We start from the raw sequence: 21,168 nt of genomic DNA on the forward strand, positions 1-21,168 counted from the left end.
CTATCATTTAGCAAAGACATTACAGACATCCTAATAAAGTTATATGTTTTCATTTAATTATCACAAAGTCCAATGAGAGAGATATTATCTCAAATTTGTAGAGGGGAGATGAAAGTAATGTTTCTGTGATCTAATGGCAGTAAAAGGAAAATTATATGTAAAATCTAGGGCTGGTTCTCTGGGGGTGGTGGAGTGGAGGAGAATGTGAGAGTTGGACCATAAAGAAGGATGAGCGCCAAAGAATTGATGCTTTCAACTTGTTCTGTTGGAGAAGACTCTTGAGAGTCCCCCGGACAGCAGGGAGATCAAAGCAGTTAATCCTAAAGGAAATCAACCCTGAACGTTCCTTGGAAGAACTGATGCTGAAGCTCCAATACTTTGGCTACCTGATGTGAAGAACTGACTCATTGGAAGAAGACCCTGATGCTGGGAAAGACTGAAGGCAGGAGGAGAAGGAGGTGACAGAGGATGAGATGGTTGGATGGCATCACCGACTCGATGGACATGAGTTTGAGCAAACTCTGGGAGGTAGTGAAGGACAGGAAAGCCTGGTTTGCTGCAGTCCATGGGGTTGCAAAGAGTCGGACATGATTTAGGGACTGAACAACAACGAAGAATGGAGGAGGAACCAGATAAATCTAGTCTAGAAAAGATAAGCCAATAAAGGACAAATAAATACACAACCACAGTGAACAGTGCTAAGGATTAGTCAGGAGGTTATCTAGAAAAAGTTGGATTACTACTTCATTTCATACACTAAATAGCAGATGGATCAAATACTTAAATGTGAAAAAAAGATCATGAAGCTATTTGAAATGGAAAAACACGTTTGTAATCTTTGGGTAGACAAATCCTTTTAACAACAAAAAGCGACAAAAGAGGTGACAAACCAGTTTACGAAAAAGGGAAAAAACAAATGGATTTTAAACCTGTGAAAAGATCCCCCATCTCATATATAAGAAGAAAAACATGTAGATTTTTTTTTTCAACCTATCATATTGGCAAAGATAAGAAAAACCTCTGCATACACTGCATTGATGAAGACTTGGGGAACAGAAATAGGGATGTGTCCTTTAGAGGCACTTCTGCCTCATTTATCAAGTTTCTAAATGCATATGGCCTTTGATCAGCAATTGTGCTCCCAGAAATTTGTCTCGCACCCATTGTCATGCATGGGCTCAAGCTGCCTGGGCAAGAATATGCCTGTTTGAAGTGTCAAATGATGAAACCACCCATGCGGCCATCAGTATAGGACAGGTTAAAGAATTTACAGTGCGGTCCTGCCAGGAAATACTCCACAGTCAGTGGAAAGGATGAGGTTGACCTGGAATAACCAAAGTGGAAAGCAGTACCAGATGTGCTGCCATTTGATCTCAAAATTAGGATCCAAGGTTTGGAATAAGAGTGATAGCAAAGTGATGGTGCTTCCAATGTATGAAATAGCAATAGCAAGGGGATGGCTGCTGAAGATGGGGGATGGGTAGACAGGTTTCACCGCACCTTTATAATGTCATTTGAAAATTTCCAACTTTTTCATAACCTCTCACTCTGCAGAGACACAGGTGGAAGAGAGTTTTCACTGTATTCTAAATGACACTTTACAAAAACCTAGCGTCAATGACTGCTTTTGGGAAGTGAGTCTGGTGATAGAGGTGGGAGGGAGATTCCTTCCCAAATAACCCTTTACACTGTTGGAAGTTTTACTTATAGGCATCCATTGCCATTACAATATAAAGGTAAAGTGTCAGGCATCCATTTTTTTCATGTACAATTTGGGTGTTTACAGTAATAGAAGTGAGTGGAAAACAAACACTCCTTTGAATACTGTAATCACTTGAATGGCTTCCCTCTGAAGTTATTTCTCTCCAGGGAGATAAAGGTACTTCCGCATCGGATGAGTTTGTCATGTGAATATTAGTGCATGATGTGCTGTCCTCAGTCGCTCAGTCGTGTCTGACTCTTTGCAGCCCCAGGGACTGTAGCCCGCCAGGCTCCTCTGTCCATGGGATTCTCCAGGCAAGAATACTGGACTGGGTTGCCATTTCCTCCTCCAGGGGATCTTTCCACTCCAAGGCTCAAACCCGTGTCTCTTGCATCTCCTGCACTGATCAGCAGATTCTTTTCCACTAGTGCCACCTGGGAAGCCTCAGTATATGATACGAAACTCCAAATATTTTAGCTGAAATTTCTGGAAGTACTGGGTAGGCAAAAGTGAGCAGGAGTCCCAAACCTTGGTAGCTACAATTTAAGAGTCTTATGCCCTACCGACTGAATTAGCTGGGCAGTAGCTACAGTTCAGATTTACAGGATGAAGTGACTAAGATCTTCACTCACCTATAGCTCACTGGTCGTGTGGGCCCCGAGGGAGGATGCGATCCCGTGACAAGGCTGACTATTTACTACTGAGAATTCACATCAATTCAGTGTACTTCCTACATGTCTACTGTGTTCAAGGGGCTGGGCTTAGGTGTGCCTGGAAAGGACTAACAGTCTCATGCCTTCTCAAATGGAGCAGACCAGGTGTCCAGGTAACTCTGGACCGAGGCGTCAGGTGAGTGAGGAGACCCCGGTAGGACTGCAGGAAGGCTTGGGAGGAGGGGGTCTTGGGGGACATCTGGGTAAAAGGATGAAATCTGAGAAGCACAGAGAAGACACGGAGGACGCTCCCCAGTTTTAGGTTTGCCTTCAGTAATACAGGTTTTTTTTTCTTTTTGTACTGGTTTTGTCATACTATTGACTTGAACCCACCATGGGTATACATGTGTCCCCATCCTGAACCCCGCCCCCCACCTCCTTCCCCATCCCATCCCTCTGGGTCATCCCAGTGCACCAGCCCCGAGAACCCTGTATCATGTAATACAGGTTTTTATAACGATCAGTTTTCTCGTATTTCACCTCCCTTCCTTGGGAGTATATCCTGACGAATAGATCTCCTTTTCTCAGTATGTACTGGCATTTCTGATAAGCAAGGGTCTAGATCATCAGGCTTGCAAACGCTGTGAGTGCTGGTTTAAGTATCAGATGCCCACACAGATCAGAAGGGTGCAAGTCCTCATTCAAATTCATTCAGATGCAAATTCGTTCTGTGGCAGACAACTCTGCAAGTTTGGGCTCAATCTCAGAGGGACTGGCCAGGACCTGATGGCTCTGAAATCATGGTCTAAATTTGCTTTGCTCCTATTTGTATCCTTACCAAGCATTTATGAGCAAATAGTTATTGCTTATAAGTAACAGCCCATGTTAATTGTTCATCACTCTTTGTGTGGGTTGGGGGAGGGAGGGCTCTTTGAAATAGCTCTCCCCACTTCCCTCTGACACTACTTACATCAAGTCTGATTGCTCTACCATCTTAGAAGAGATGTACAATATTGGCCAGCCTTGTTTTACAAAGTATACTGAGCTGTATGTTCTACAGACACAGATAAGGTGTGGAGGAGGAGAAATGTCATGTCAGAGACACTGAACCGAAAATCTCACCTCTACAAGTAACGCATGGAGGATTTTTCACATGGACTCTAGAAAGACGGTACTGATGAACCTATTTGCAGGGCCGGAATGGAGGGCAGACATAGAGAACAGACTTATGGAAACAGGCGGTGGTGGGGAGGAAGGAGAGGGTGAGACAAATGGAGTAGCATGGAGTACCATATGCAAAGTAGACGGCCAGTCGGAATTCGCTACATGACTTCAAGAGCTCAAACTGGGGCTCTGTGACCACCTAGAGGGGTGGGAGGGAGGTTCAAGAGAGAGGGGACATATGTACACCTCTGGCTGATTCACATTGATGTTTGGCAGAAATGAAACCAATACTGTAAAGCAATTATCCTTCAATTAAAAATACATTAAAAAAAAACACGCCAGGAGTATCTGGAATGCAACACAACCACTGCTATGTTTCTGAACAAGGGCTGGTTCTAAGAAAGACCGATGAAGACAAATGTCTGGAGCATGATACTATTATAAGCAAAAGTGGAGAGAAATGCAAGTCTCTCTTGTTACTGTATGAGGCTTTGCAAGATGTGAGAGGGCTCCCCTGTTCTACCCCATCACCTTCATCTGTGGCAAAAATGGGGAAAATGAATTAAAGATCGCCGAGGCAGCCAGTGGTCTAAGACTTGCTCGCCATCACTGTCTTCCTGCAGTTTCTTTCTTCTGCCCCCTCTGTATCCACCTGTTTGTGCAGCCGTTTTAAGACTGCAGCCCTGATCTCCACCTCTGGGGGTCTTGCTATTTGGCCTTACGTTGCCTTGATTCCTCCTCCGCGAAATGGGGCTATTGGTGGTATCTGCCTCCGAGGCTCCTCCACGTGGTTAGAAATGCCTGCAAAGCACTCAGCCCGGGAGCACTAGCCACATAACTGGCTCAACACATGCTGTTTTATAACAACTCAAAACACAACTGAGACGCTCCTTATCCTGAAACACTTAGGATAATAACTCAAACAGGCATACACACACATACAATGATAGACCATTCGGTTCTAAGAATAAAAATAGGAATTAATCCTGCCTTTGCTGGAATTTCTGCAGCACAGAGACATGCCAGAAACTGGGTTGGTAGATATTCTCATAAGCCCATCTGCTGTCTCAAGAAAGGACTTGAATTCAGCAAAAATCAATCTAAGAGATAGGTTCAGTTGCTTTTCTTCTTTTTTTCCTATTGTTCTAGTAAAGAAGCTAATCTAACTGGAAACACAACTTTAGCCAGTCAGGTCAGTAGCATTACTCACTGATAAGATTCTACAGAGGAAACCCACTTCCTAACTTTTCCCAGGAAATGAAGGGCTTAAAAAAATAAAGCAATCCCAGTAGGGTCACACATCAGCCATCAGCATGTACAGTTCAAATGCCGTTTTATGGAGCAAACCTTAAAAAAATTACAGCTAAGTGCTAAGTGATGCTTTCATGAGGTTTTTACTCGTTTGAAGGATGGCCCATCTATGGATTGAAGGTGCCACTTATACTCCCATTAGAATCATGGCACATTGCAATCTGACAGCAGAAAATTGCATTTCGATCTACTTCTTAGCACAGACTTCTCTAGATATAATTCTGTGAGCGGAGAAATCTATTTCTTAGATGTGACATTGAACAGGCTCTTTATTTAAACTCTAGACGAGTGAATTAAGCCTATTAGTCATAATAAAGTGCATAAAGGATCTCAGTTTGCTACAGCCTAGAAATCTAATGAAACTCCAGAGTTTGCCCCCCAGCCTGTCCCTCGTCTCAGCGGGGAACACATTTAGGCGCCCTGGGGGTTAGCAGGTAAGACAATCACCCAAGTGTCCTCACAGGTCCTCATCTCTCGAACCACACCTGTTTTTTAAATTCATCTTCAGTGACTTGAGACCCTCTCCTGGGTGATGGTATGACACTCCACCCACGCCCAGGTGCTGTCTGTGTCCGGGCGCTGTGCCCACTGCCTCCCACCCTGGGCTCCCCCAGGCTGGATCCTCTCCCGGGAGCTCAGGACTGAGCCTGCGGGGAGTGTCCTCTCCCCTGAACACGTGCCCCTGGTGTAACCACAGCCTCTCCCTCATCTGCCGACCACCCTGAGGCCCACACCCGGCTGCAGTGGTCCGCGCCCCGCGCTGAGGTTCCAGGGTGGCAGGGAGTCGGCAGGCAGAAAAGGAAAACATAAAACTCCGGGTCAGATGTTACTTCTCCTGGAGTCTCTGGCTCACCTGGGGCCTCTCGGGGCCCTTCCCTCGTGGAAGTCAAGTCAGTTGACTTTACGGATGATGTCTGGGGTCAGGGCAAGGAATCCTTTCACGCTACAAAGCACAGCTCATGAGCTCATGGGCGCAGTCTCTCCCCCTGCCTGGCTGGGAGTCAGAGCTCAAGCCTGCCACCCGAAGACACACTTCCAGAATTCTGCTCAAGACATATGCTCCTCTTTAATATATATTACTTTAACACGATCGTACAGTAAAGGATTTTTCTGGGGTGCAAGGTTGTATGTTTTGAACACTTTTGTAATCCAGGGTAAAAAACCACCTAAAATATCTTAAGATTAACCACAAATAGGAGGAAACAGAACAGGCTCCATTTGAAAGCAGGACTCCGTCTTGGGCCAGACTGTGGACTTTGAGCTCTATGCCCAGTATCTATGGAAACACCATGCCAACTGGAAAACCAGGCCCCCTGGAGGAAAGAGCCCCAGGGCTCGTACCTAGACTCTCCGTGCCTAAAAGAATACCCTAATTATCTGTGTAACCAGATAGAATCATAAATTCTATTATGGAGTATGACCACAGGCCTGTGGCTAATTGTCCACTGTTAACTACCTAGGCTTAAGGCATATGAATCATGGGTTAACTTTGACTGCATCTTTCTTTTCCTTTGTTCAGACTCGTTTCAGGGAATTTGGGGAGGTGGGTTTGGGCACGTACATTTAGGGTATATAAGGTTTTCACAAAAACTGGTCGGGGTCCTTGGCTCAGAGGAGACTCTGCCTTGGGCCTGCCGGTGTTATAAACTGCACTCCACTATCTGCACTGTCCTTCTGAGTGAGTTTGTTCCCGGAACGCGGGGCTACAACATCATCAGAAAGCCGCCCCAAGCCCTCTGGGATCCTTTGGTAGCCACTCCTGGAACTTGCCCTGTTTTTCTTTCCTCCTTTTTCTCTTCCAGAATCTGAGATGAACTCGATGCAGTGCTGTCCCTGGGGCCTCTGAAGTGGCCTGTGAGCTGGCAGGGGCGCTGGTTTGTCTGATCTCCTCACTGACGAGGCTGTTCCTGGTGACTTGTGAACATAACATGCCAGGCAGAGCAGGCCCAGGACTGTGCCAGGCAGAACAACGCTATTCTATCAGGCTCCCTGCCCGCGCACAGTTATACGTGACCACACACCCCTGTGTGTGACTTCTTATTTTTTTTTCCATCATTTTTAGAGCCTTTTTGCAAGCCCACACTTTGCCTTTCATGCTCAGGCTGCGTTTCGGGAGAACTTGGCAGCAGTCAGCTAAAAGCCAGATGAATATACTGAATGCTTTTCCTCTCAAAGAGCTGACAGGATGAAAAGGAAATGAAAGTCCGCTTCCTCGATCAAGGCCGAGGAGTTAGTTTGAGAAGCTTGAGCTGCAAGGCTCATTTCCCTGAGAAGGAAATGGTAGCCCAGAAAGGCCCATCTGTGGACAAGAGAGTTGATTCAACTGTCCTTGAGTTTTAAAGATCACACAGAACACTTGATGGCAAGATGGAGCATTTTCTGTGAAGAATGAACTCACCCTTCAGACGTGAGGTCAACCACTATTGTGGTGTTTACAAAAGCGTTTTCCTTCTGCGAAGTGTGGGTGGTAAGCCTGGATGGATGAGGCAGGGTTAGCCACTGAGCGTGTGTCTGTCGCGTCCTGGGGGACAGGGCATGGGTAACGCTAGAGTACCAAGGGTCAGTGGATTCGATCTGTGCCGCCAAACAAGAACCACCTCCAAGAGGCACCGCACCTGCATGGGATTAATGCCGGTCCCCTCGGTGTGATGAGAAAGCGCGAGCCTAATCCAGATCATATGTCTCGGAAAAGCTCCAGACAGACCCCAGCCTGGAGTGAGAAATGTGGATTTTTTCAGCTACTAATGTTTAAAGGGTAACATTTCCTTAGTTTCATAAAACAGAATGAAGGCCTTTTTTGAGGCCTGCTTTAAAGGAAATCTTGACGGCATCATCACTTCTGTAGGCACTCACTGCTGGTAGGAAAAAAAGACACCAGCAAGTAAAAATATCTTTTCTTGTTAGTGAGAGTCCCAGTGTCACATGGTACACAGGTGAGCTACTTAAAGGGAGGCAGGGAAAGCCTCAGGACAAGAGAATCCTTGGAGAAGAGGCTGATGGGTTCTGTGAATTTCTGAAATTTGCGTATGAAGTATTGCGTCTGGGTGCATTTTCGAGGGTTCATAGACTTGATCAGATTCTCGAAAAAAAATCCATATGCCCAGAGAAGTTTAGAAAGTACCCATCCCTTCCACTAATGTAAATCTAAGACAGGTTAAAAAAATGAATGTAAAGTACCATCAACGGGCAACAAAATGAACAAGAAGTTACAGGTGGATCTTGATTGATTGAAATGCGAGAGAACTTTGTAAGCACAAAAGGAATAGGAGGATTCATCAAGGATTAATAAATACTCAAAACTGGAATTTTTATACCAAAAAAAAAAAACCCAGCATAAATAAAACCGAAAGGCAAACTAGGGAGATGTTTACAGTAAATTACTGGAAATAGGTAAGTATTCTCAGCCTATTAAGAAAATGAACTCGAACAAATAAGGAAGAAAAATTCTCAAATAGAGAAAAACAGGCAAAGCATGGGAACAGACAACTCACAGAACAAATATAGTTAATAGCAGCTGTGTGCTGGAGCCGGCCACTACCAGCGCATACCGGCTGATTCTCTGCTCCTGATTCAGAGACATCACCTCAATAACCTGAAATTGATCATGGTGGAGTTTTTACAGCAGAGAAATCACCTACAAATCAAGGCTTTTTTTTTTTTTCCTTTGGACAGTCAATTTACCAGCACACTTTGTTAATAGATATACAAAAAGCAGTTCAAATGTACCGGCAGTCAAAGAAATGCAGAGAGAAATGAGGTCTGGATGAGATGAAATAAGCACATTTCACCCTATTCCTCCTGCAAATTACAACATAAAAGTCTGGAGGGAGTCCATAAAGCAACCGACAGACATTCTGAAAGATCGAGAGAAGCAAATGGACTGGCTAGGGATCTCAGAGGGCTTCCCAAGTGGCTCAGTGGTAAAGAACCTGCCTGCCAAGGCAGGAGACACAGGAGACGCAGTTTCGATCCCTGGGTCTGGAAGATCCCCTGGAGGAGGAGCATGGCAACCCACTCTAGTATTCTTGCCTGGAGAATCCCATGGACAGAGCAGCCTGGTGGGTTACAGTCCATGGGGTAACAGTCAGACACGACTTAGTGACCAAACAACAAGAGGGACCTCCGAACTCAAGGAGCTGCCCAGAAGTGAGTCCTTGTTTTGTCCGTTTCCCCCTTCTTTATATCTTGGCCTGGGCCCTGGAGAGGTGCTCCCCCAATCTGAAAATACCAATAGCATCAGACTGAGAAAACCAAAAAAGGCCCCAGGAGAGCCTATCTTTAGCTAAAAGAACAGTAGACGCATGAGCCAGTAAGAGATACATTGTGGCCATACCTGACCTAACTCTACCTCCCTGTGAAACTAGAAAGAAGCCATGCCCTGCTCTCCCCACTGGGTACCACATCCTGGACATGGCCCAGCCCTGTTATCCATCCCTCCCTGCAGTAACAGGCCTCATCTCTTCCCTGGAACAAAGCCTGTGGATGGAACTTTCCAGTGGATTTCTTATCACCACGAAGATCAGAAGGAAGCAACCCAGAATTCTATATCTATGGAAAATACTTTTCAGTAATGAGAGTGAAACAGACATGTTCAGAGGAAGGAAAACTAAGAGAATTTTTCACCAGCAGACCTGTTCTAATGGAATAAAAGAAATGTTTTCAGATAGGAAGGAAACGATAACAGAAAGAATCCTGGAACATCAGAAGTGAAGAAAGAACAGGAGGAGGAACGATATGAGTAGGTACTGCAAACCATTCTTCTTAAGTTTAAAAAATGATGCTTGGTGGTTAAAAGCAAAAATGACAACATCTAAAGTGGTCTCACTACATAAAGGTAACGCTGAAGGCATCCATATCACCAAGGGGGAGGAATAAAGGGAAGGAAAAGATGGTAAAGCTTTACCTTCCACTTGAAGTGATAAAATATTGATCCTAGTAGACTGTGATACATTATGTACATACAATGTAATCTTTAGAGCAGCGGTTTTCAATTAGGGGTGATTTTGTCTCCTAGGAGACATCTGGCAATGTTTAGAGGTATGATTACACATGCTACTGCCATCTACAGCTGGTAGAAAGCAAGATGCTGCTAAACAGTCTATGATACACTGGACAGTCTGATACAACAGTCTTCCAGCCCAAAATGTCAACGATGCTGAGGCTGAGAAGCTCTGCCCTTAGGCAGTCAGACAAAAAAGTACAGACTTCTCTCATAAACACTACAGATGAATCAACATGGAAGAGTGAAAAATGTTTAACAAACCTCCAGGAAGTCAGGAAAGAGGAGCATGATAAAAACATTAAAATGGTAGACTTCAATTCTGTCAATAATTATATTAAAAGTAAATGGTCTATACACACCAGTTAAAAGCCAGTGACTGACAGAACGGATGAAAAATACATGACTATACGCTGTTTCTCAGAAACTCATTTCAAGTAAAATGACATAAGTAAAAGTAAAGAGATGGAAAAACACATTCCTTGCAAACCCCAGTCAAAAGAAAACTGAGCAAATGTATTAATGTGAGATAAAATAGATCTCAGAACAAAGTCACCAGAGCCAGAGAAGGACATTTGTTGTTGTTTAGTTGCTAGGCCACATCCAACTCTTTTGCGACCCCATGGACTTCAGCTGGCCAGGCTCCTCTGTCCATGGGATTCTCCAGGCAAGAATACTGGGGTGAGTTGCCAGTTCCTTCTCTAGGGGGTCTTCCTAATCCAGGGATTGAACCCACGTCTACTGCATCTCCTGCACTGGCAGATGGATTCTTTACCACTGAGCTACCAGGGAAGCCCAAAGTGAAGGACGTTACATCATGATAAAAGGGTCGGTTCACCAAGAAGACACAACAATCCAGATTGTTTTGTACCACAGACAACAGAGCTTCAAAACACAGGAAGTAGAAACTGATGGCTGAAAAGAGACACATTTATAGTTGGAAACATCAACATCCCTTTCAGTAATTTATAGAACTACTAGATGGAAAAAGCTATTTTATGTATCAAATGGGCAAAGCTTTGAAATAGTAATACTTAATACCTAGCAAAGTAATGGTGAGACAGATGCTCTGTACTAGTATGGGAACATAAGAGCATGTCAGTCTTGAAAAATATTTATATACATTAAGAGGCTTAAAATGGTTATACCATTTTTCTTACCAGTTATACATTTTCTTACAATGTATATCTTTGTGCTTTGCGTTTGGTTTTTACTTTTGGGCCCACCTCAAGTTTCCTGTCACACAAACAGAAACCGTTACTTCCAACAGTATAAAAATGAGATCGTACACATAAAGTATGTTATATACTCTTACAACTGGTGTGCAGAAACTAAATCAGTGGTAAGGATTTCTGTAAATAATTTTTGAAGGTGAAAAATGGTAAGAAAGTAGGCCCATTACCATTCCTATCTCCCAATGAGTTGGATCTTTGCATCAGGTGGCCAAAGTATCAGGAATCTTATTGTATTTATTGTAAATATCTGTTTTATTGGTCAAGCTGAATTATTCACAGTGCCACCTGTCGTTCTCCAAAATGTCATAGTATATAGGTCCCCAACCTCTGGGATCTAATGCCTGATGATCTGAGGTGAAGGTGATATGACAATAATAGAAATCAAGTGCACAACAAATGTAATGCACTTGAATCATTCAGAAACCATCCTCTCTACCCCTCATCCATGGAAAAACTGCCTTCCATGAAACCAGACCCTGGAGACTGTTGGTATAGATGACAAGTTGAATGGGCACCCTCACTATTCTGAATAGAAGAGATAAAAATATTCCTAAGAGGACTTCCTTGGCAGTCCAGTGGTTAAGAATCTGCCTGCCAACTCAGGGCACAAAGGTGTGATCCCTGGTCCAAGAAGATTCCACATGCCTCAGAGCAACTCCGCCTGTGCGTCACACCTACTGAGCCCACGCCCTAGACCCTATGCTCTGCAACAAGAGAAGCCATCACAGCCATCACAGTGAGAAGTCCGCACGCTGCAACTAGAGAAAGCCCACGCGTAGCAACGAAGACCTAGAGCAACCAAAAATACATTAAAAAATCCCTCAGAATAACTAAACTATACTGCACCACAACTATGCCCCAGACACTGTACTAAATGCTTCCCATGGATGATCTCCTTTACCCATGTCAGGAGCTGAGTTAACTCTGTTTCATACAGGCGCCGAGAACTTAAGCAACTTGTCCAAGTTCAGACACTAGCAAGTAGCAGAGTCCGGATTCCAAGCACCTCCATCAGGTTAAGCGCTGACGGCGTACCTGGGCCTGTCTGAGTGCAGGGTTGGCCGGCAGGGGTCTGGCAGGGACGCAGGGCACACGAGGAGCCTGGTGCAGGGGTGGGAGCCCTCGCTGCGGGGAACTCGGCCGAGGGGCGTCGAGGGCTTTGAGGGGTCTGCTGACGTCCACGTGCAGACACGGCGGCACTCTCCGGGGGTGGTCCTGCGGGGTCAGAGCAAAGAGCCACGACGGGATGGTTACTGGGTGACCCCTGGAGGGATAGCGCTAACTCCTCTGCTAAAGCTGCGGGGGGAAGGGGCTGGAGCAAGGGCGAGAAATCAAGGGGTTACAGGAAAGGGAATGTATTATTATTTACGTAAACAATTCTAAGGGAAGCACCCTTCTCCACCCCCAACTCTGAACCCCTGGGGACTGACTTTTTCCTTAAGCTTTAATTTCTTTATTGAGATAGTTGCTTTTCAATGTTGTGCTAGTTTTCACTGTACAGGAAGGTGAACCAGCTATACGCATACCTATATCCCCTCTTTTTTAAAAAAAAAATTATTTCCTTCTCATTTAGCTCTGGGATTGATTTCTACTTGAATTTTTAAAAACTGGATTAATTAATTAGGTAGGTGCAAGGCACCTCAGGAAGTGCCAGCACGTATAAAGACACAGACCAGCAATTCAGGAAATTCAAAGGACTTTGTGAAAATGAGATGCAGTTCAATGTTCACAAGGAATGAGGACAGAGGAAGGAGGAGCATCGGAGATCCTGGAAGCCAGGGGCGGAGCTGGGGGCTGGGCCTGGAGGAACACTGCCCATTCGGTGGCCTTGTTTTTAGTGACAGATGAGAATGGATACAGCGTGAGCCTCACACACCTGCCCCTCCCTGCCTCCCGCTTTTATTCCTTTCTCTCTAAAAACAGCTTTACTGAGGTTTAATTGAATGTTAGTTGCAGTCAATATTTAAAATGTACATTTGGTAAATTTCACACCCATGAAACCATCACAATAGGCGAAACAATGAACCTACCCATTGCCATCATGAGCTATGTCTAATTTTCACTAGTTCTTTGACTTGTGAAGTCCTTCCCTCCCCCTTTCCCAGTAATTATTGACACAATTTCAGTCATTATAAATTGGTTTTCATTTTCTAGAATTTTATATAAATGGAATCATTGTTTTTGGTCTGGCTTCTTTCACTCGGCATGATTATTTTGAGATGTATCCAAGATGTGTGTATCAATAGTTCATTTTGTCTTATTCTGAATAGCATCCCACTGTGTAAATATAATAAAATGTGTTTACCCTCCTGCCTGTTGATTGGTGTTTGGGTCATTTCTGGTTTTTGGTCCTTCAAAATAAAGCTGCATCTTTGTCTCTTACAACTAAAGCTGCTTTTCCCTCATGTCCCATGGTTGGGGGTAGAAAGTGGCAATACTTATTAGGGATGGCTTCTCTTTAGAACCCAACTCTCTACACTTTTTGGATTGAGGGAGATAAAAGAGATTTTTCTTTCTTTTTATTTTTTTGCTTACTGAATACCTGATAATAATTTTAAAAATCATTTGTCTTTTATTGACACTAACATTGTTCCCTGCTACATTCTGGACTTTTGTTGAATGAGTTCAATATTCAGGAATTCTTGTAGATATATCAGAAACACTTGGTGGGGGAAACTAAATATCAGAGTGAATGCTAGTCAACATTCACCAGGGCAGCAGGAAAGTTAAGAGACAGCAGGCAGTGGGAGGCCCTTTAAGGATCCAGCTCTTTGAAGCTGTGGGTTGGACAGAGCTTCCACAGTCCATGCATGTTTTGCTTGGTTGGAGCAAAACAGGCCCAATCAAGGGCTCAGAGTAATGCTTAGAAATAGTCTGGGAATAACTTTTGAAATACTCTGGGACTAACTTAGAAAAGTCCTAACTCTTAGAAATACCCTCAGTGTGACCCTTAGAAGTACCCTGGGAGTAGCAGGGAGCCACAGAAGCCCCCCAAGCCCAGCCCATGGCACCCTCGCATCACAGCAGGGGTCCAGCGTCAGGACCCGGCCTGAGGTCCCCCATGGAGTCCGGCCGCCTGAGTGAATGCGGGGTGATGACCAAGACCACGACCCTCCCGGGATGTGGGCCCAGTGGAATCCGGCAGCCTGAGCCTCTCCCAGCCCCAACCGTCCCCTCGGGGAGCCTCTGTTGTCCCGAGGGGGCTGACCCAGTGCTTTTCAGGAAGAGTCTCGGGGTCGAGTCCTGCTCAATTTCTTGTTGAAAAACCCGCGTCCTCACGCACGCACACACTCACCTCTCGCGTCTGTGGGAAACTCACCTTAGGTGTGCTGGACGGTGGCGGCTTCCTCATCGGGCCTTTGCTGAGATGGGTGAGGTGGGTCTGGCCGGGCTGGGAGCCCCTGGGCGGCCGGGAAGGGCGCACGCACCTGCAAGGCAACCCCAGACACGCCACTGGGGGGCGCCGCAACCTTTGCCTGACTCGACTTTCCCTGTTCCGTTCACAGTAACGCTCAAAACACACTCACTTCTTTTAACTCAGTGTGGTAACCATGCAAGAGAAAAGAATTAATCTCTTACAGGACTAAAATATAAATACTGAGTTCTTTCCCTCAGAGCCATTATTCTGTTAAACTAGTTCTTGCAATGCATAGAAAAACAGCTCTGTGACACCTGGGAAACGTTTGCAACGTTTCCCAGCTAAAATGCTGGCATTTTAGCAACATCTTGGAATATACTCGGATCAAAAGCTACTCCAGCTGATAAAAGTTTTAATATTCCCTGTCTTATAAAAACTACCAAGGTTAGGGTGGGGAAAAACACACCAGTGGAAGTCATCAACACCCTGCTTACTTATGTAATAAACAGCCAATAGTTTGAGGGGAAAGTGAAGGGAGCAGCTGGTCTGGAAGAAATGTTAAAACAACCAAACCAACAGAAAATCTGACCCCTTCTTTGCTAAGGAAACACAGTGATAAGCAGTTCTTTCCAATGCCATTTCTTGAAAAGATGACCCCGACCCAGGGTACCTTAGCTTTTCAATGGTGTTTTTTTTATCTGTAAACAGCAGTCGTATCAACGTCTTCCTTTTGAGGTAAACCACACATCCAGCAGCAAGAAGACAGAGGATGGTGACCAGAATTCCTATCGTTAAACCCTGGTTATCTGAAACAAAGCACATTCGACTCAGAGGAGGAGGCAGTTATAGTGAAATATGGGGAGTACGAAATTGTGACATTTATGGCAAAACGAACTTGGAAGAAAAGAACAGAAATGCAGTGAGTGAATCCTTGAATGGTGTACGGATAAATTAGCCTTACTTTAAAGGTCGTGTTTGAGGTGCAGTCTGCCTTGCTATCATTCATTTCTGACAAGTCTGGGACTTGCTAAAGGGGAATATAATCTGGCAGGTGGGACCACAGCTCTGGCCACATGGGCCCCCGAGCATGCCAACGGCAGGGGAACGGTGGTCAGAGAAAATAACAGGGAGCTGTCACTAGAATCCCATCAGAACCAAACTGGAGTGAAGTCAAAGTGTTAGTCACTCAGTCGTGTCTGACTCTGCAATCCCATGGACTGTAGCCCGCCAGGCTCCTCTGTCCGTGGAATTCTCCAGGCAAGAATACTGGAGTGGGTAGCCATTTCCTTCTCTGGGGATGTTACCAACCTAGGGATCGAATCTGGGTCTCTTGCATTGCAGGCAGATTTTTTTTTTTTCAACCATTAGAACCACCAAGTGGTCCTCAAATTGAAGTCTTCCCAGCCCCAATGACACTCCTTCAGTCTCTTTCCTTCTCTCATTCTTGAGGGTTGGAATCTGTTTTACTTTTTTTTTTTGAAGTTTTTTAGACCAAGATCTTACTTCTGGCTATCATCAAATTGGATAGTGAAAAAGAAAACTCTGTTTAAATGAAACGCCCTTGGATTTTGTTTTGTTGTGTTAGGGACTTAAAACACAGCCTGTGGGGGGCAAACTGCTGTCTCTGGGAGGATGCTGTTTACTTTCTCGAAGGAAAGATCCCCTTTTCTGTGACTTGATCCCATTTTGTTTAGTACAGAGACTCTAAGATTCCTCAAGGACGCAGAAAGGAAGGGAAAATCAAGCCGTCGAGTTGGTTTGACTGCAGCTGTGGCCAAGGGCTGTCTGTGGAGGGCTCTGGGCACCAGGAGTTGGGGGTTCACCAGGGCTGTGGGCTCCTTGAGAGCGCAGGTCTCAACTCACCGGCCTGTTCTCCCACCAGCGGCCAGAGTCTGTGTCGCTCGCTAGGTGCCCCGCAGTCTTTCTGGGCTGCAGCTGACGGCCGTGGTGGTGGCTTCCGTCACCCGGGCTCTCCCACCTCCGACCAGAGAAGCCGCTCCCACCCCGGGGGAGAAAGACTTCACACCCTGTTTCTGGACTTTGTCCTCAACTGACAAGTCCTACCAAGGCTGTGCCTTTAGGGAGACAATCAACAGAAGACTGTCTCGATTCTCTTGTTCAGTGTTACTGGAAAAGCCTTGCTCTGGTTTCCTGGCCAACACGGGCCTCTTTTGAGACTGAGCTGGCAGTCAAGGGGTCTCTGGTTAGGGTCCTATTGTGCTTTAACACAGCTTATTAAAAAGGCTTCCCTGTCCTTCACCATCTCCCGGAGGTGACTCAAACTCATGTGCCTTGAGTCGGCGATGCCATCCAAGCATCTCATCCTCTGTCATCCCCTTCTCCTCCTGCCTTCAATCCTTCCCAGCATCAGGGTCTTTTTCAATGAGTTGGCTCTTCTCATCAGGTGGCAAAGGATTGGAGTATAGTTTCTAGTTTCTTCAAATCAAATCCCTAAGTCTTCAACTGATCAGTTATTAAACACTGACAGAAGCAGCTGGCTCCTGGCAGATGCTGGGGAGATACTGGCTTCAGGAACTTCTGAGCCCTGGTCTCGTGGGTGGCTGCATTGAAGAGTAAGACCCATGGTGTGGCCTTCCCTGTATAACCCTTGGCCGGCTTCTCAAGGCCCCTCTTTTGCAGGTGTTTTGGGGGTAAGAGATTAAACCTATTTTCTTCTATGAAATGATGGCAACAGTGGATGGGTTTGGCTCTTCAGTTGTTTTCATTTAAAAAATATTCTTACCTGGTACAATGAAGAGCTAGTGACTCAGTGGGTTCCCCATGTTTTGGCAACTCCCAACCCTGAGACTCCCCGGTGTCCACACCAAAAAGACACTCAGGTCATGTGGCCTGTCTCCCACCATCTTCTGCAATTCCTTGAACATCTGGCTCACTTGAATGTGGATGGAACAGGTGGCAGGGTTTCTGATGCATTAAAAACCAAAACCCCACTGTTTTTGAACAATAAACTCTTAATGGCCAATTAGAAAACTAAGTTGCAGCTGAGAGGCCAGCCATCAAGGCATGGGCGGCAGTGAGGAACAGGGAGGCTGGGCCAGACCCAGCTCATTATCCCCTGGGATGGACATGCACTGAGAGAAGAGACCTGGAGGCCCTCTGACCTCCTGCTGTGGGGCCAGGCTCAGAGCGCGGGCCCCTGGGCACCCTTGGAAGCGGCGCGGAGACTTGTCCACCTTTTAGTACGGGGATGACCAGAAGTTCCCTTCCCTTCCTCATGACACGACACTGCTTCTCCAGATGTGCCTGCTTGGAGGGTCTCTCCTACCTGGCCCTGCAGAGCAGTGTTATGTCTGTTGTCATGGAAACGCTGGCCAAGCCACAGATTCAACCCCGCCCATCACTGCAAGACGCAAGACTTCTTCCATCAGCCACTGATGGGGTGCCCTGGGGGCGCAGGTGGGTGCCAAGGTGGCAACACAAGTGTGTTTGGGCAATTCCTGCCCACCCCCCCCCCACCCCCGACTTCCCAGCGGGGCTCATGGTGGGCTCTCTGCACCACTGGACTTGCTGCTTCCACTTCAAAGGGGGCGTCACCCTGACGTGCCCCTTCACTGGCTGCCTATCTCTCAGAGAAGACGGTCCTGCACTAGGAGACCACTTATCATCTCTGGGGAGAAAGAACTGACGATCCCAGCGCAGCCGCCCTTGGGGGCCTCTACATGGGTAGACCTCTGTCTCAGTCTTAGCTGTGTGACTTTGTGAAAGTTACTTAACTTCTCTGAGCTTCAGGTCCTTTGTATGCAAAGAAAGAAGAAGAAGAATGCCGACTTTTGTAAGGATTCAATTAATGCCTGCAAAACGTGAAGCCTGGTGCCCGCAGGGAACAGCAGCTCAGCAAAGGTGACTGCTGGGCTGGGACCAGTCCCTTTGTGAAGAGGATGGCATCTTTCTAGTAAGAGCTTTAAAAGGCACTTGACTTCACAGCTCTCGGCCTCAGTAAACAAGGCTGGCCTTGACCAAGCATTTGATCCTCTGACCATGAGGTGCACACCCTCTTGGCAGTCTGTGGTAGGATGACCTTAACTGAGAAATGTCACAGGCTTTGTATGTGCTCAGTCACTCAGTCATGTCCGACTCTTTGTGATCCCGTGGACTGTAGCCCGCCAGGCTCCACTGTCCATGGGATTCTCCAGGTGAGAATACTGGAGTGGGTGGCCATTTCCTTCTCCAGGGGATCTTCCCGACCCAGGGATCAAACCTGTATCTCCTGCATTGGCAGGCGGATTCTTGACCACTAGCGCCAGCTGGGAAGCCCAGCAACCTCAGCCTCTGAGCAAAGCCGAGCAAGGAGTCTCTGCAAAGATCAGGGAAGGACGAGAGAGGGTCTGGAAACAGGGGCCTCAGCCTGTGGGGTCCCCAGGTCCCCACTGGGTTTCCAGCCGTGCACCCACCCGAGGGCTGGCGGGTCCTCTGTGCTGCCTGCAATGGTCCCCCAGGGGCCTGGCTTCCCGCTGCCCCTCGGGAGCGCGGCCCACTCCCCGGGACGCGCTGTCACCACTGACCTGCTTGCCGGACGGGGCCGCTGTCTGTGCTCCCTCCGAAGCCAAACCTGTCACAGAAGGGAGGCGCCCAGTGGGGCTCGCAGTGGCAGTTCTTCCTGTTGTTGCACACCTTTTGGGCAGCGGGGGACAAAGACACCAAGAGGGAGGCAGGTTAGGACGTGCCTCCAATCTGGGGTGGCGCCAAGCCTCTGAGCCCTAACTGAGCCCCATAGTGAAGCAAAGGCCCTGTGGTCAGCGCCCCCACCACACGGATGCAGCCAGACTCTGGACACACCACTGCGAAGATCCACCCTGCACCCAGCACCACACCAGCGAGTCAAGAGCCTGAGGCTGCAAATGTAACAGAATGTGCTGTTGTTACATCAGCAGCTATTGAGAGAAAGATGGAGACCATCCAGGCTCACCGGCTCCCTCCCACCTCTTTTTCTTCTCAATTTCCTGGTCCCTCTTTTTAGATCCAGGAAACCCTCCCAATCTGGCTGAGATGAGAAGATCTCTCAGTAGTGAGGAAGGGACCCTGCTGCTGGGACATGGAATCCATGCCCTTGGGCATCAAGGGTCTGACAACCCTGGGCACCTTCAGACAGGGTACTTGGGGAGGCTGGTGACTCGGGTCCCCCAGCAGTCTGACGGCCAGGCCTCCTGCTCCCTGATGTCCACAAGGTACCGCCTCCCCAAGTTTGCTCCGATTCCCTCAGCAGTGGAGGTCTGGTCCCAGCTCCTACCCCTGAGTGGTGGACACAGCCAGCAGTGAACTGTGCCCTGGTGAAATAAGAGGATGATGCCTCTGATCCCATGGGAAAGGGCTGCCCAAGAAGGTGGGACGGGTGGCTTTGCTCTTGGTGGGTCCTGAGGATCCACAGAGGGGTCCACACTTGCTCATCCTGTGGCCCAGGGTGACTGACGGTGGCTGTTGCCACCTGTGATGACGTTCTACTTGTTACTGGTATGTATTGTTGTACATGGAACTGACTAGACTACTACAGGAACCAGTGGAAAATCATCATGAAAACAAGAGGGAATCCTTTCTAGAAAGACAATGAGACTGAATGCTTTGGGAATGCGGGATGATGGGTAAGGCCCAAGAAACAACTTTGGACAAATTTGGAATGGGAAGGACAACTGAAAAATGATCGGGAAAAGCTGCAAAAGAAAGGACTCCTCATTCACGTTGCTCGTGAGTGTCTCAGTTTCCCTTGCACTTAGAGAAGCAAACGACACATTGTGGATGGTCTGCTTTGGGTGGTTCTGTGTAAGAAGTCAGGGCTGAGCTCCCATCCTGCAGGCTTCAGCCCCACGTCGAAATACTGCTGGATGGGGCCAAACACACACTTTTATGTTTTTAAGGCGCAAGAAATGTTTGGGGTGTATATCTCGTTTGTGATGTTTCCCAGGTTGTGATGAATCAACCATAGTCAACATCAACAAACCCAGATGCTTCCAACAAGAAGGCCTACAGTCAGGAAAGCCTGCGATAAGTGAGAAAGTACGTTTCTGTGAAGCTCACATGAAGCTGAGTTAACTGTCATTAGCACCGCCCAGGCTGCCTGGAGTCTGAGTGTCCTGCTGTTTCCCCAGAGACCCTGCGGCTGGGGCGCCACCCCTGGGATTCAGGCACCATCTCCTGCTGTGAACCACAGTCAGGGGCCTCTTGACAGCTTGTGGCAGAGAGATCATTGCCCCCCCCACCCCCAGAGGGGCTGCTGGTGAGCCTGGCCTCACTAAGGAAAGGGTTGGGGTCTAGCTGTTACTTGTTCCCAAGTCACAGCAGCTGCTCAACCCCCAGGGGATGTGGGCCTTTCCTCTCCAGCGGGTAGATGGGACGCCAGGGATGTTGGAGGGTCAGGAGTCCAGGGTCCCTGATCCAGCATTGCTACTAACTGGGCACCTAAGCTTGGACGTGTCACTACCCCACGTGGGTCTGGACTCCATCATCAGTCAGATAATGAGGTTGCACTAGATCATTCCTTCCAGTCATTAGGAAGAAGTCTATGATCCAATGAAGACATGAAAAGACTGTGTTTTATACTGACAGTTCGCTACGCTCACCACCAACAAACCCATCTGAGGTGACCCTGCAATCCCTCACGGTTACAGCACAAAAGCAATCTTACGCAAACCTCCATAATTCTATGTTAGAATCATCAGCAAGTGTCTGCAAGTTTTAAAAATAGAATTTGGAGCACCATTTCTGCAGAAAAGGCTTTAGAAAAACAAATGAAC

At 47.0% G+C, this 21,168-nt stretch overlaps 1 protein-coding gene across 3 annotated transcripts in view; it reads right to left on the bottom strand.

Moving 5' to 3' along the window:
- ADAM12 (ADAM metallopeptidase domain 12) overlaps positions 1-21,168 on the bottom strand; it is a 381,565-nt gene that overhangs the window by 18,009 nt on the left and 342,388 nt on the right. For all 3 annotated transcript variants that reach the window (XM_043926044.1, XM_043926045.1, XM_043926043.1), the window contains exons 18-21: positions 18,946-19,054; positions 15,093-15,228; positions 14,384-14,492; positions 12,100-12,279 (exon numbers count right to left, since the gene is read on the bottom strand). In XM_043926044.1, the coding sequence (XP_043781979.1) occupies positions 12,100-12,279; positions 14,384-14,492; positions 15,093-15,228; positions 18,946-19,054 (534 nt within the window). The remainder of the gene's footprint in view (positions 1-12,099; positions 12,280-14,383; positions 14,493-15,092; positions 15,229-18,945; positions 19,055-21,168) is intronic.

The sequence above is a fragment of the Cervus elaphus genome, chromosome 15 (assembly GCF_910594005.1).
Source record: "Cervus elaphus chromosome 15, mCerEla1.1, whole genome shotgun sequence".
NCBI lineage: Eukaryota > Metazoa > Chordata > Mammalia > Artiodactyla > Cervidae > Cervus > Cervus elaphus.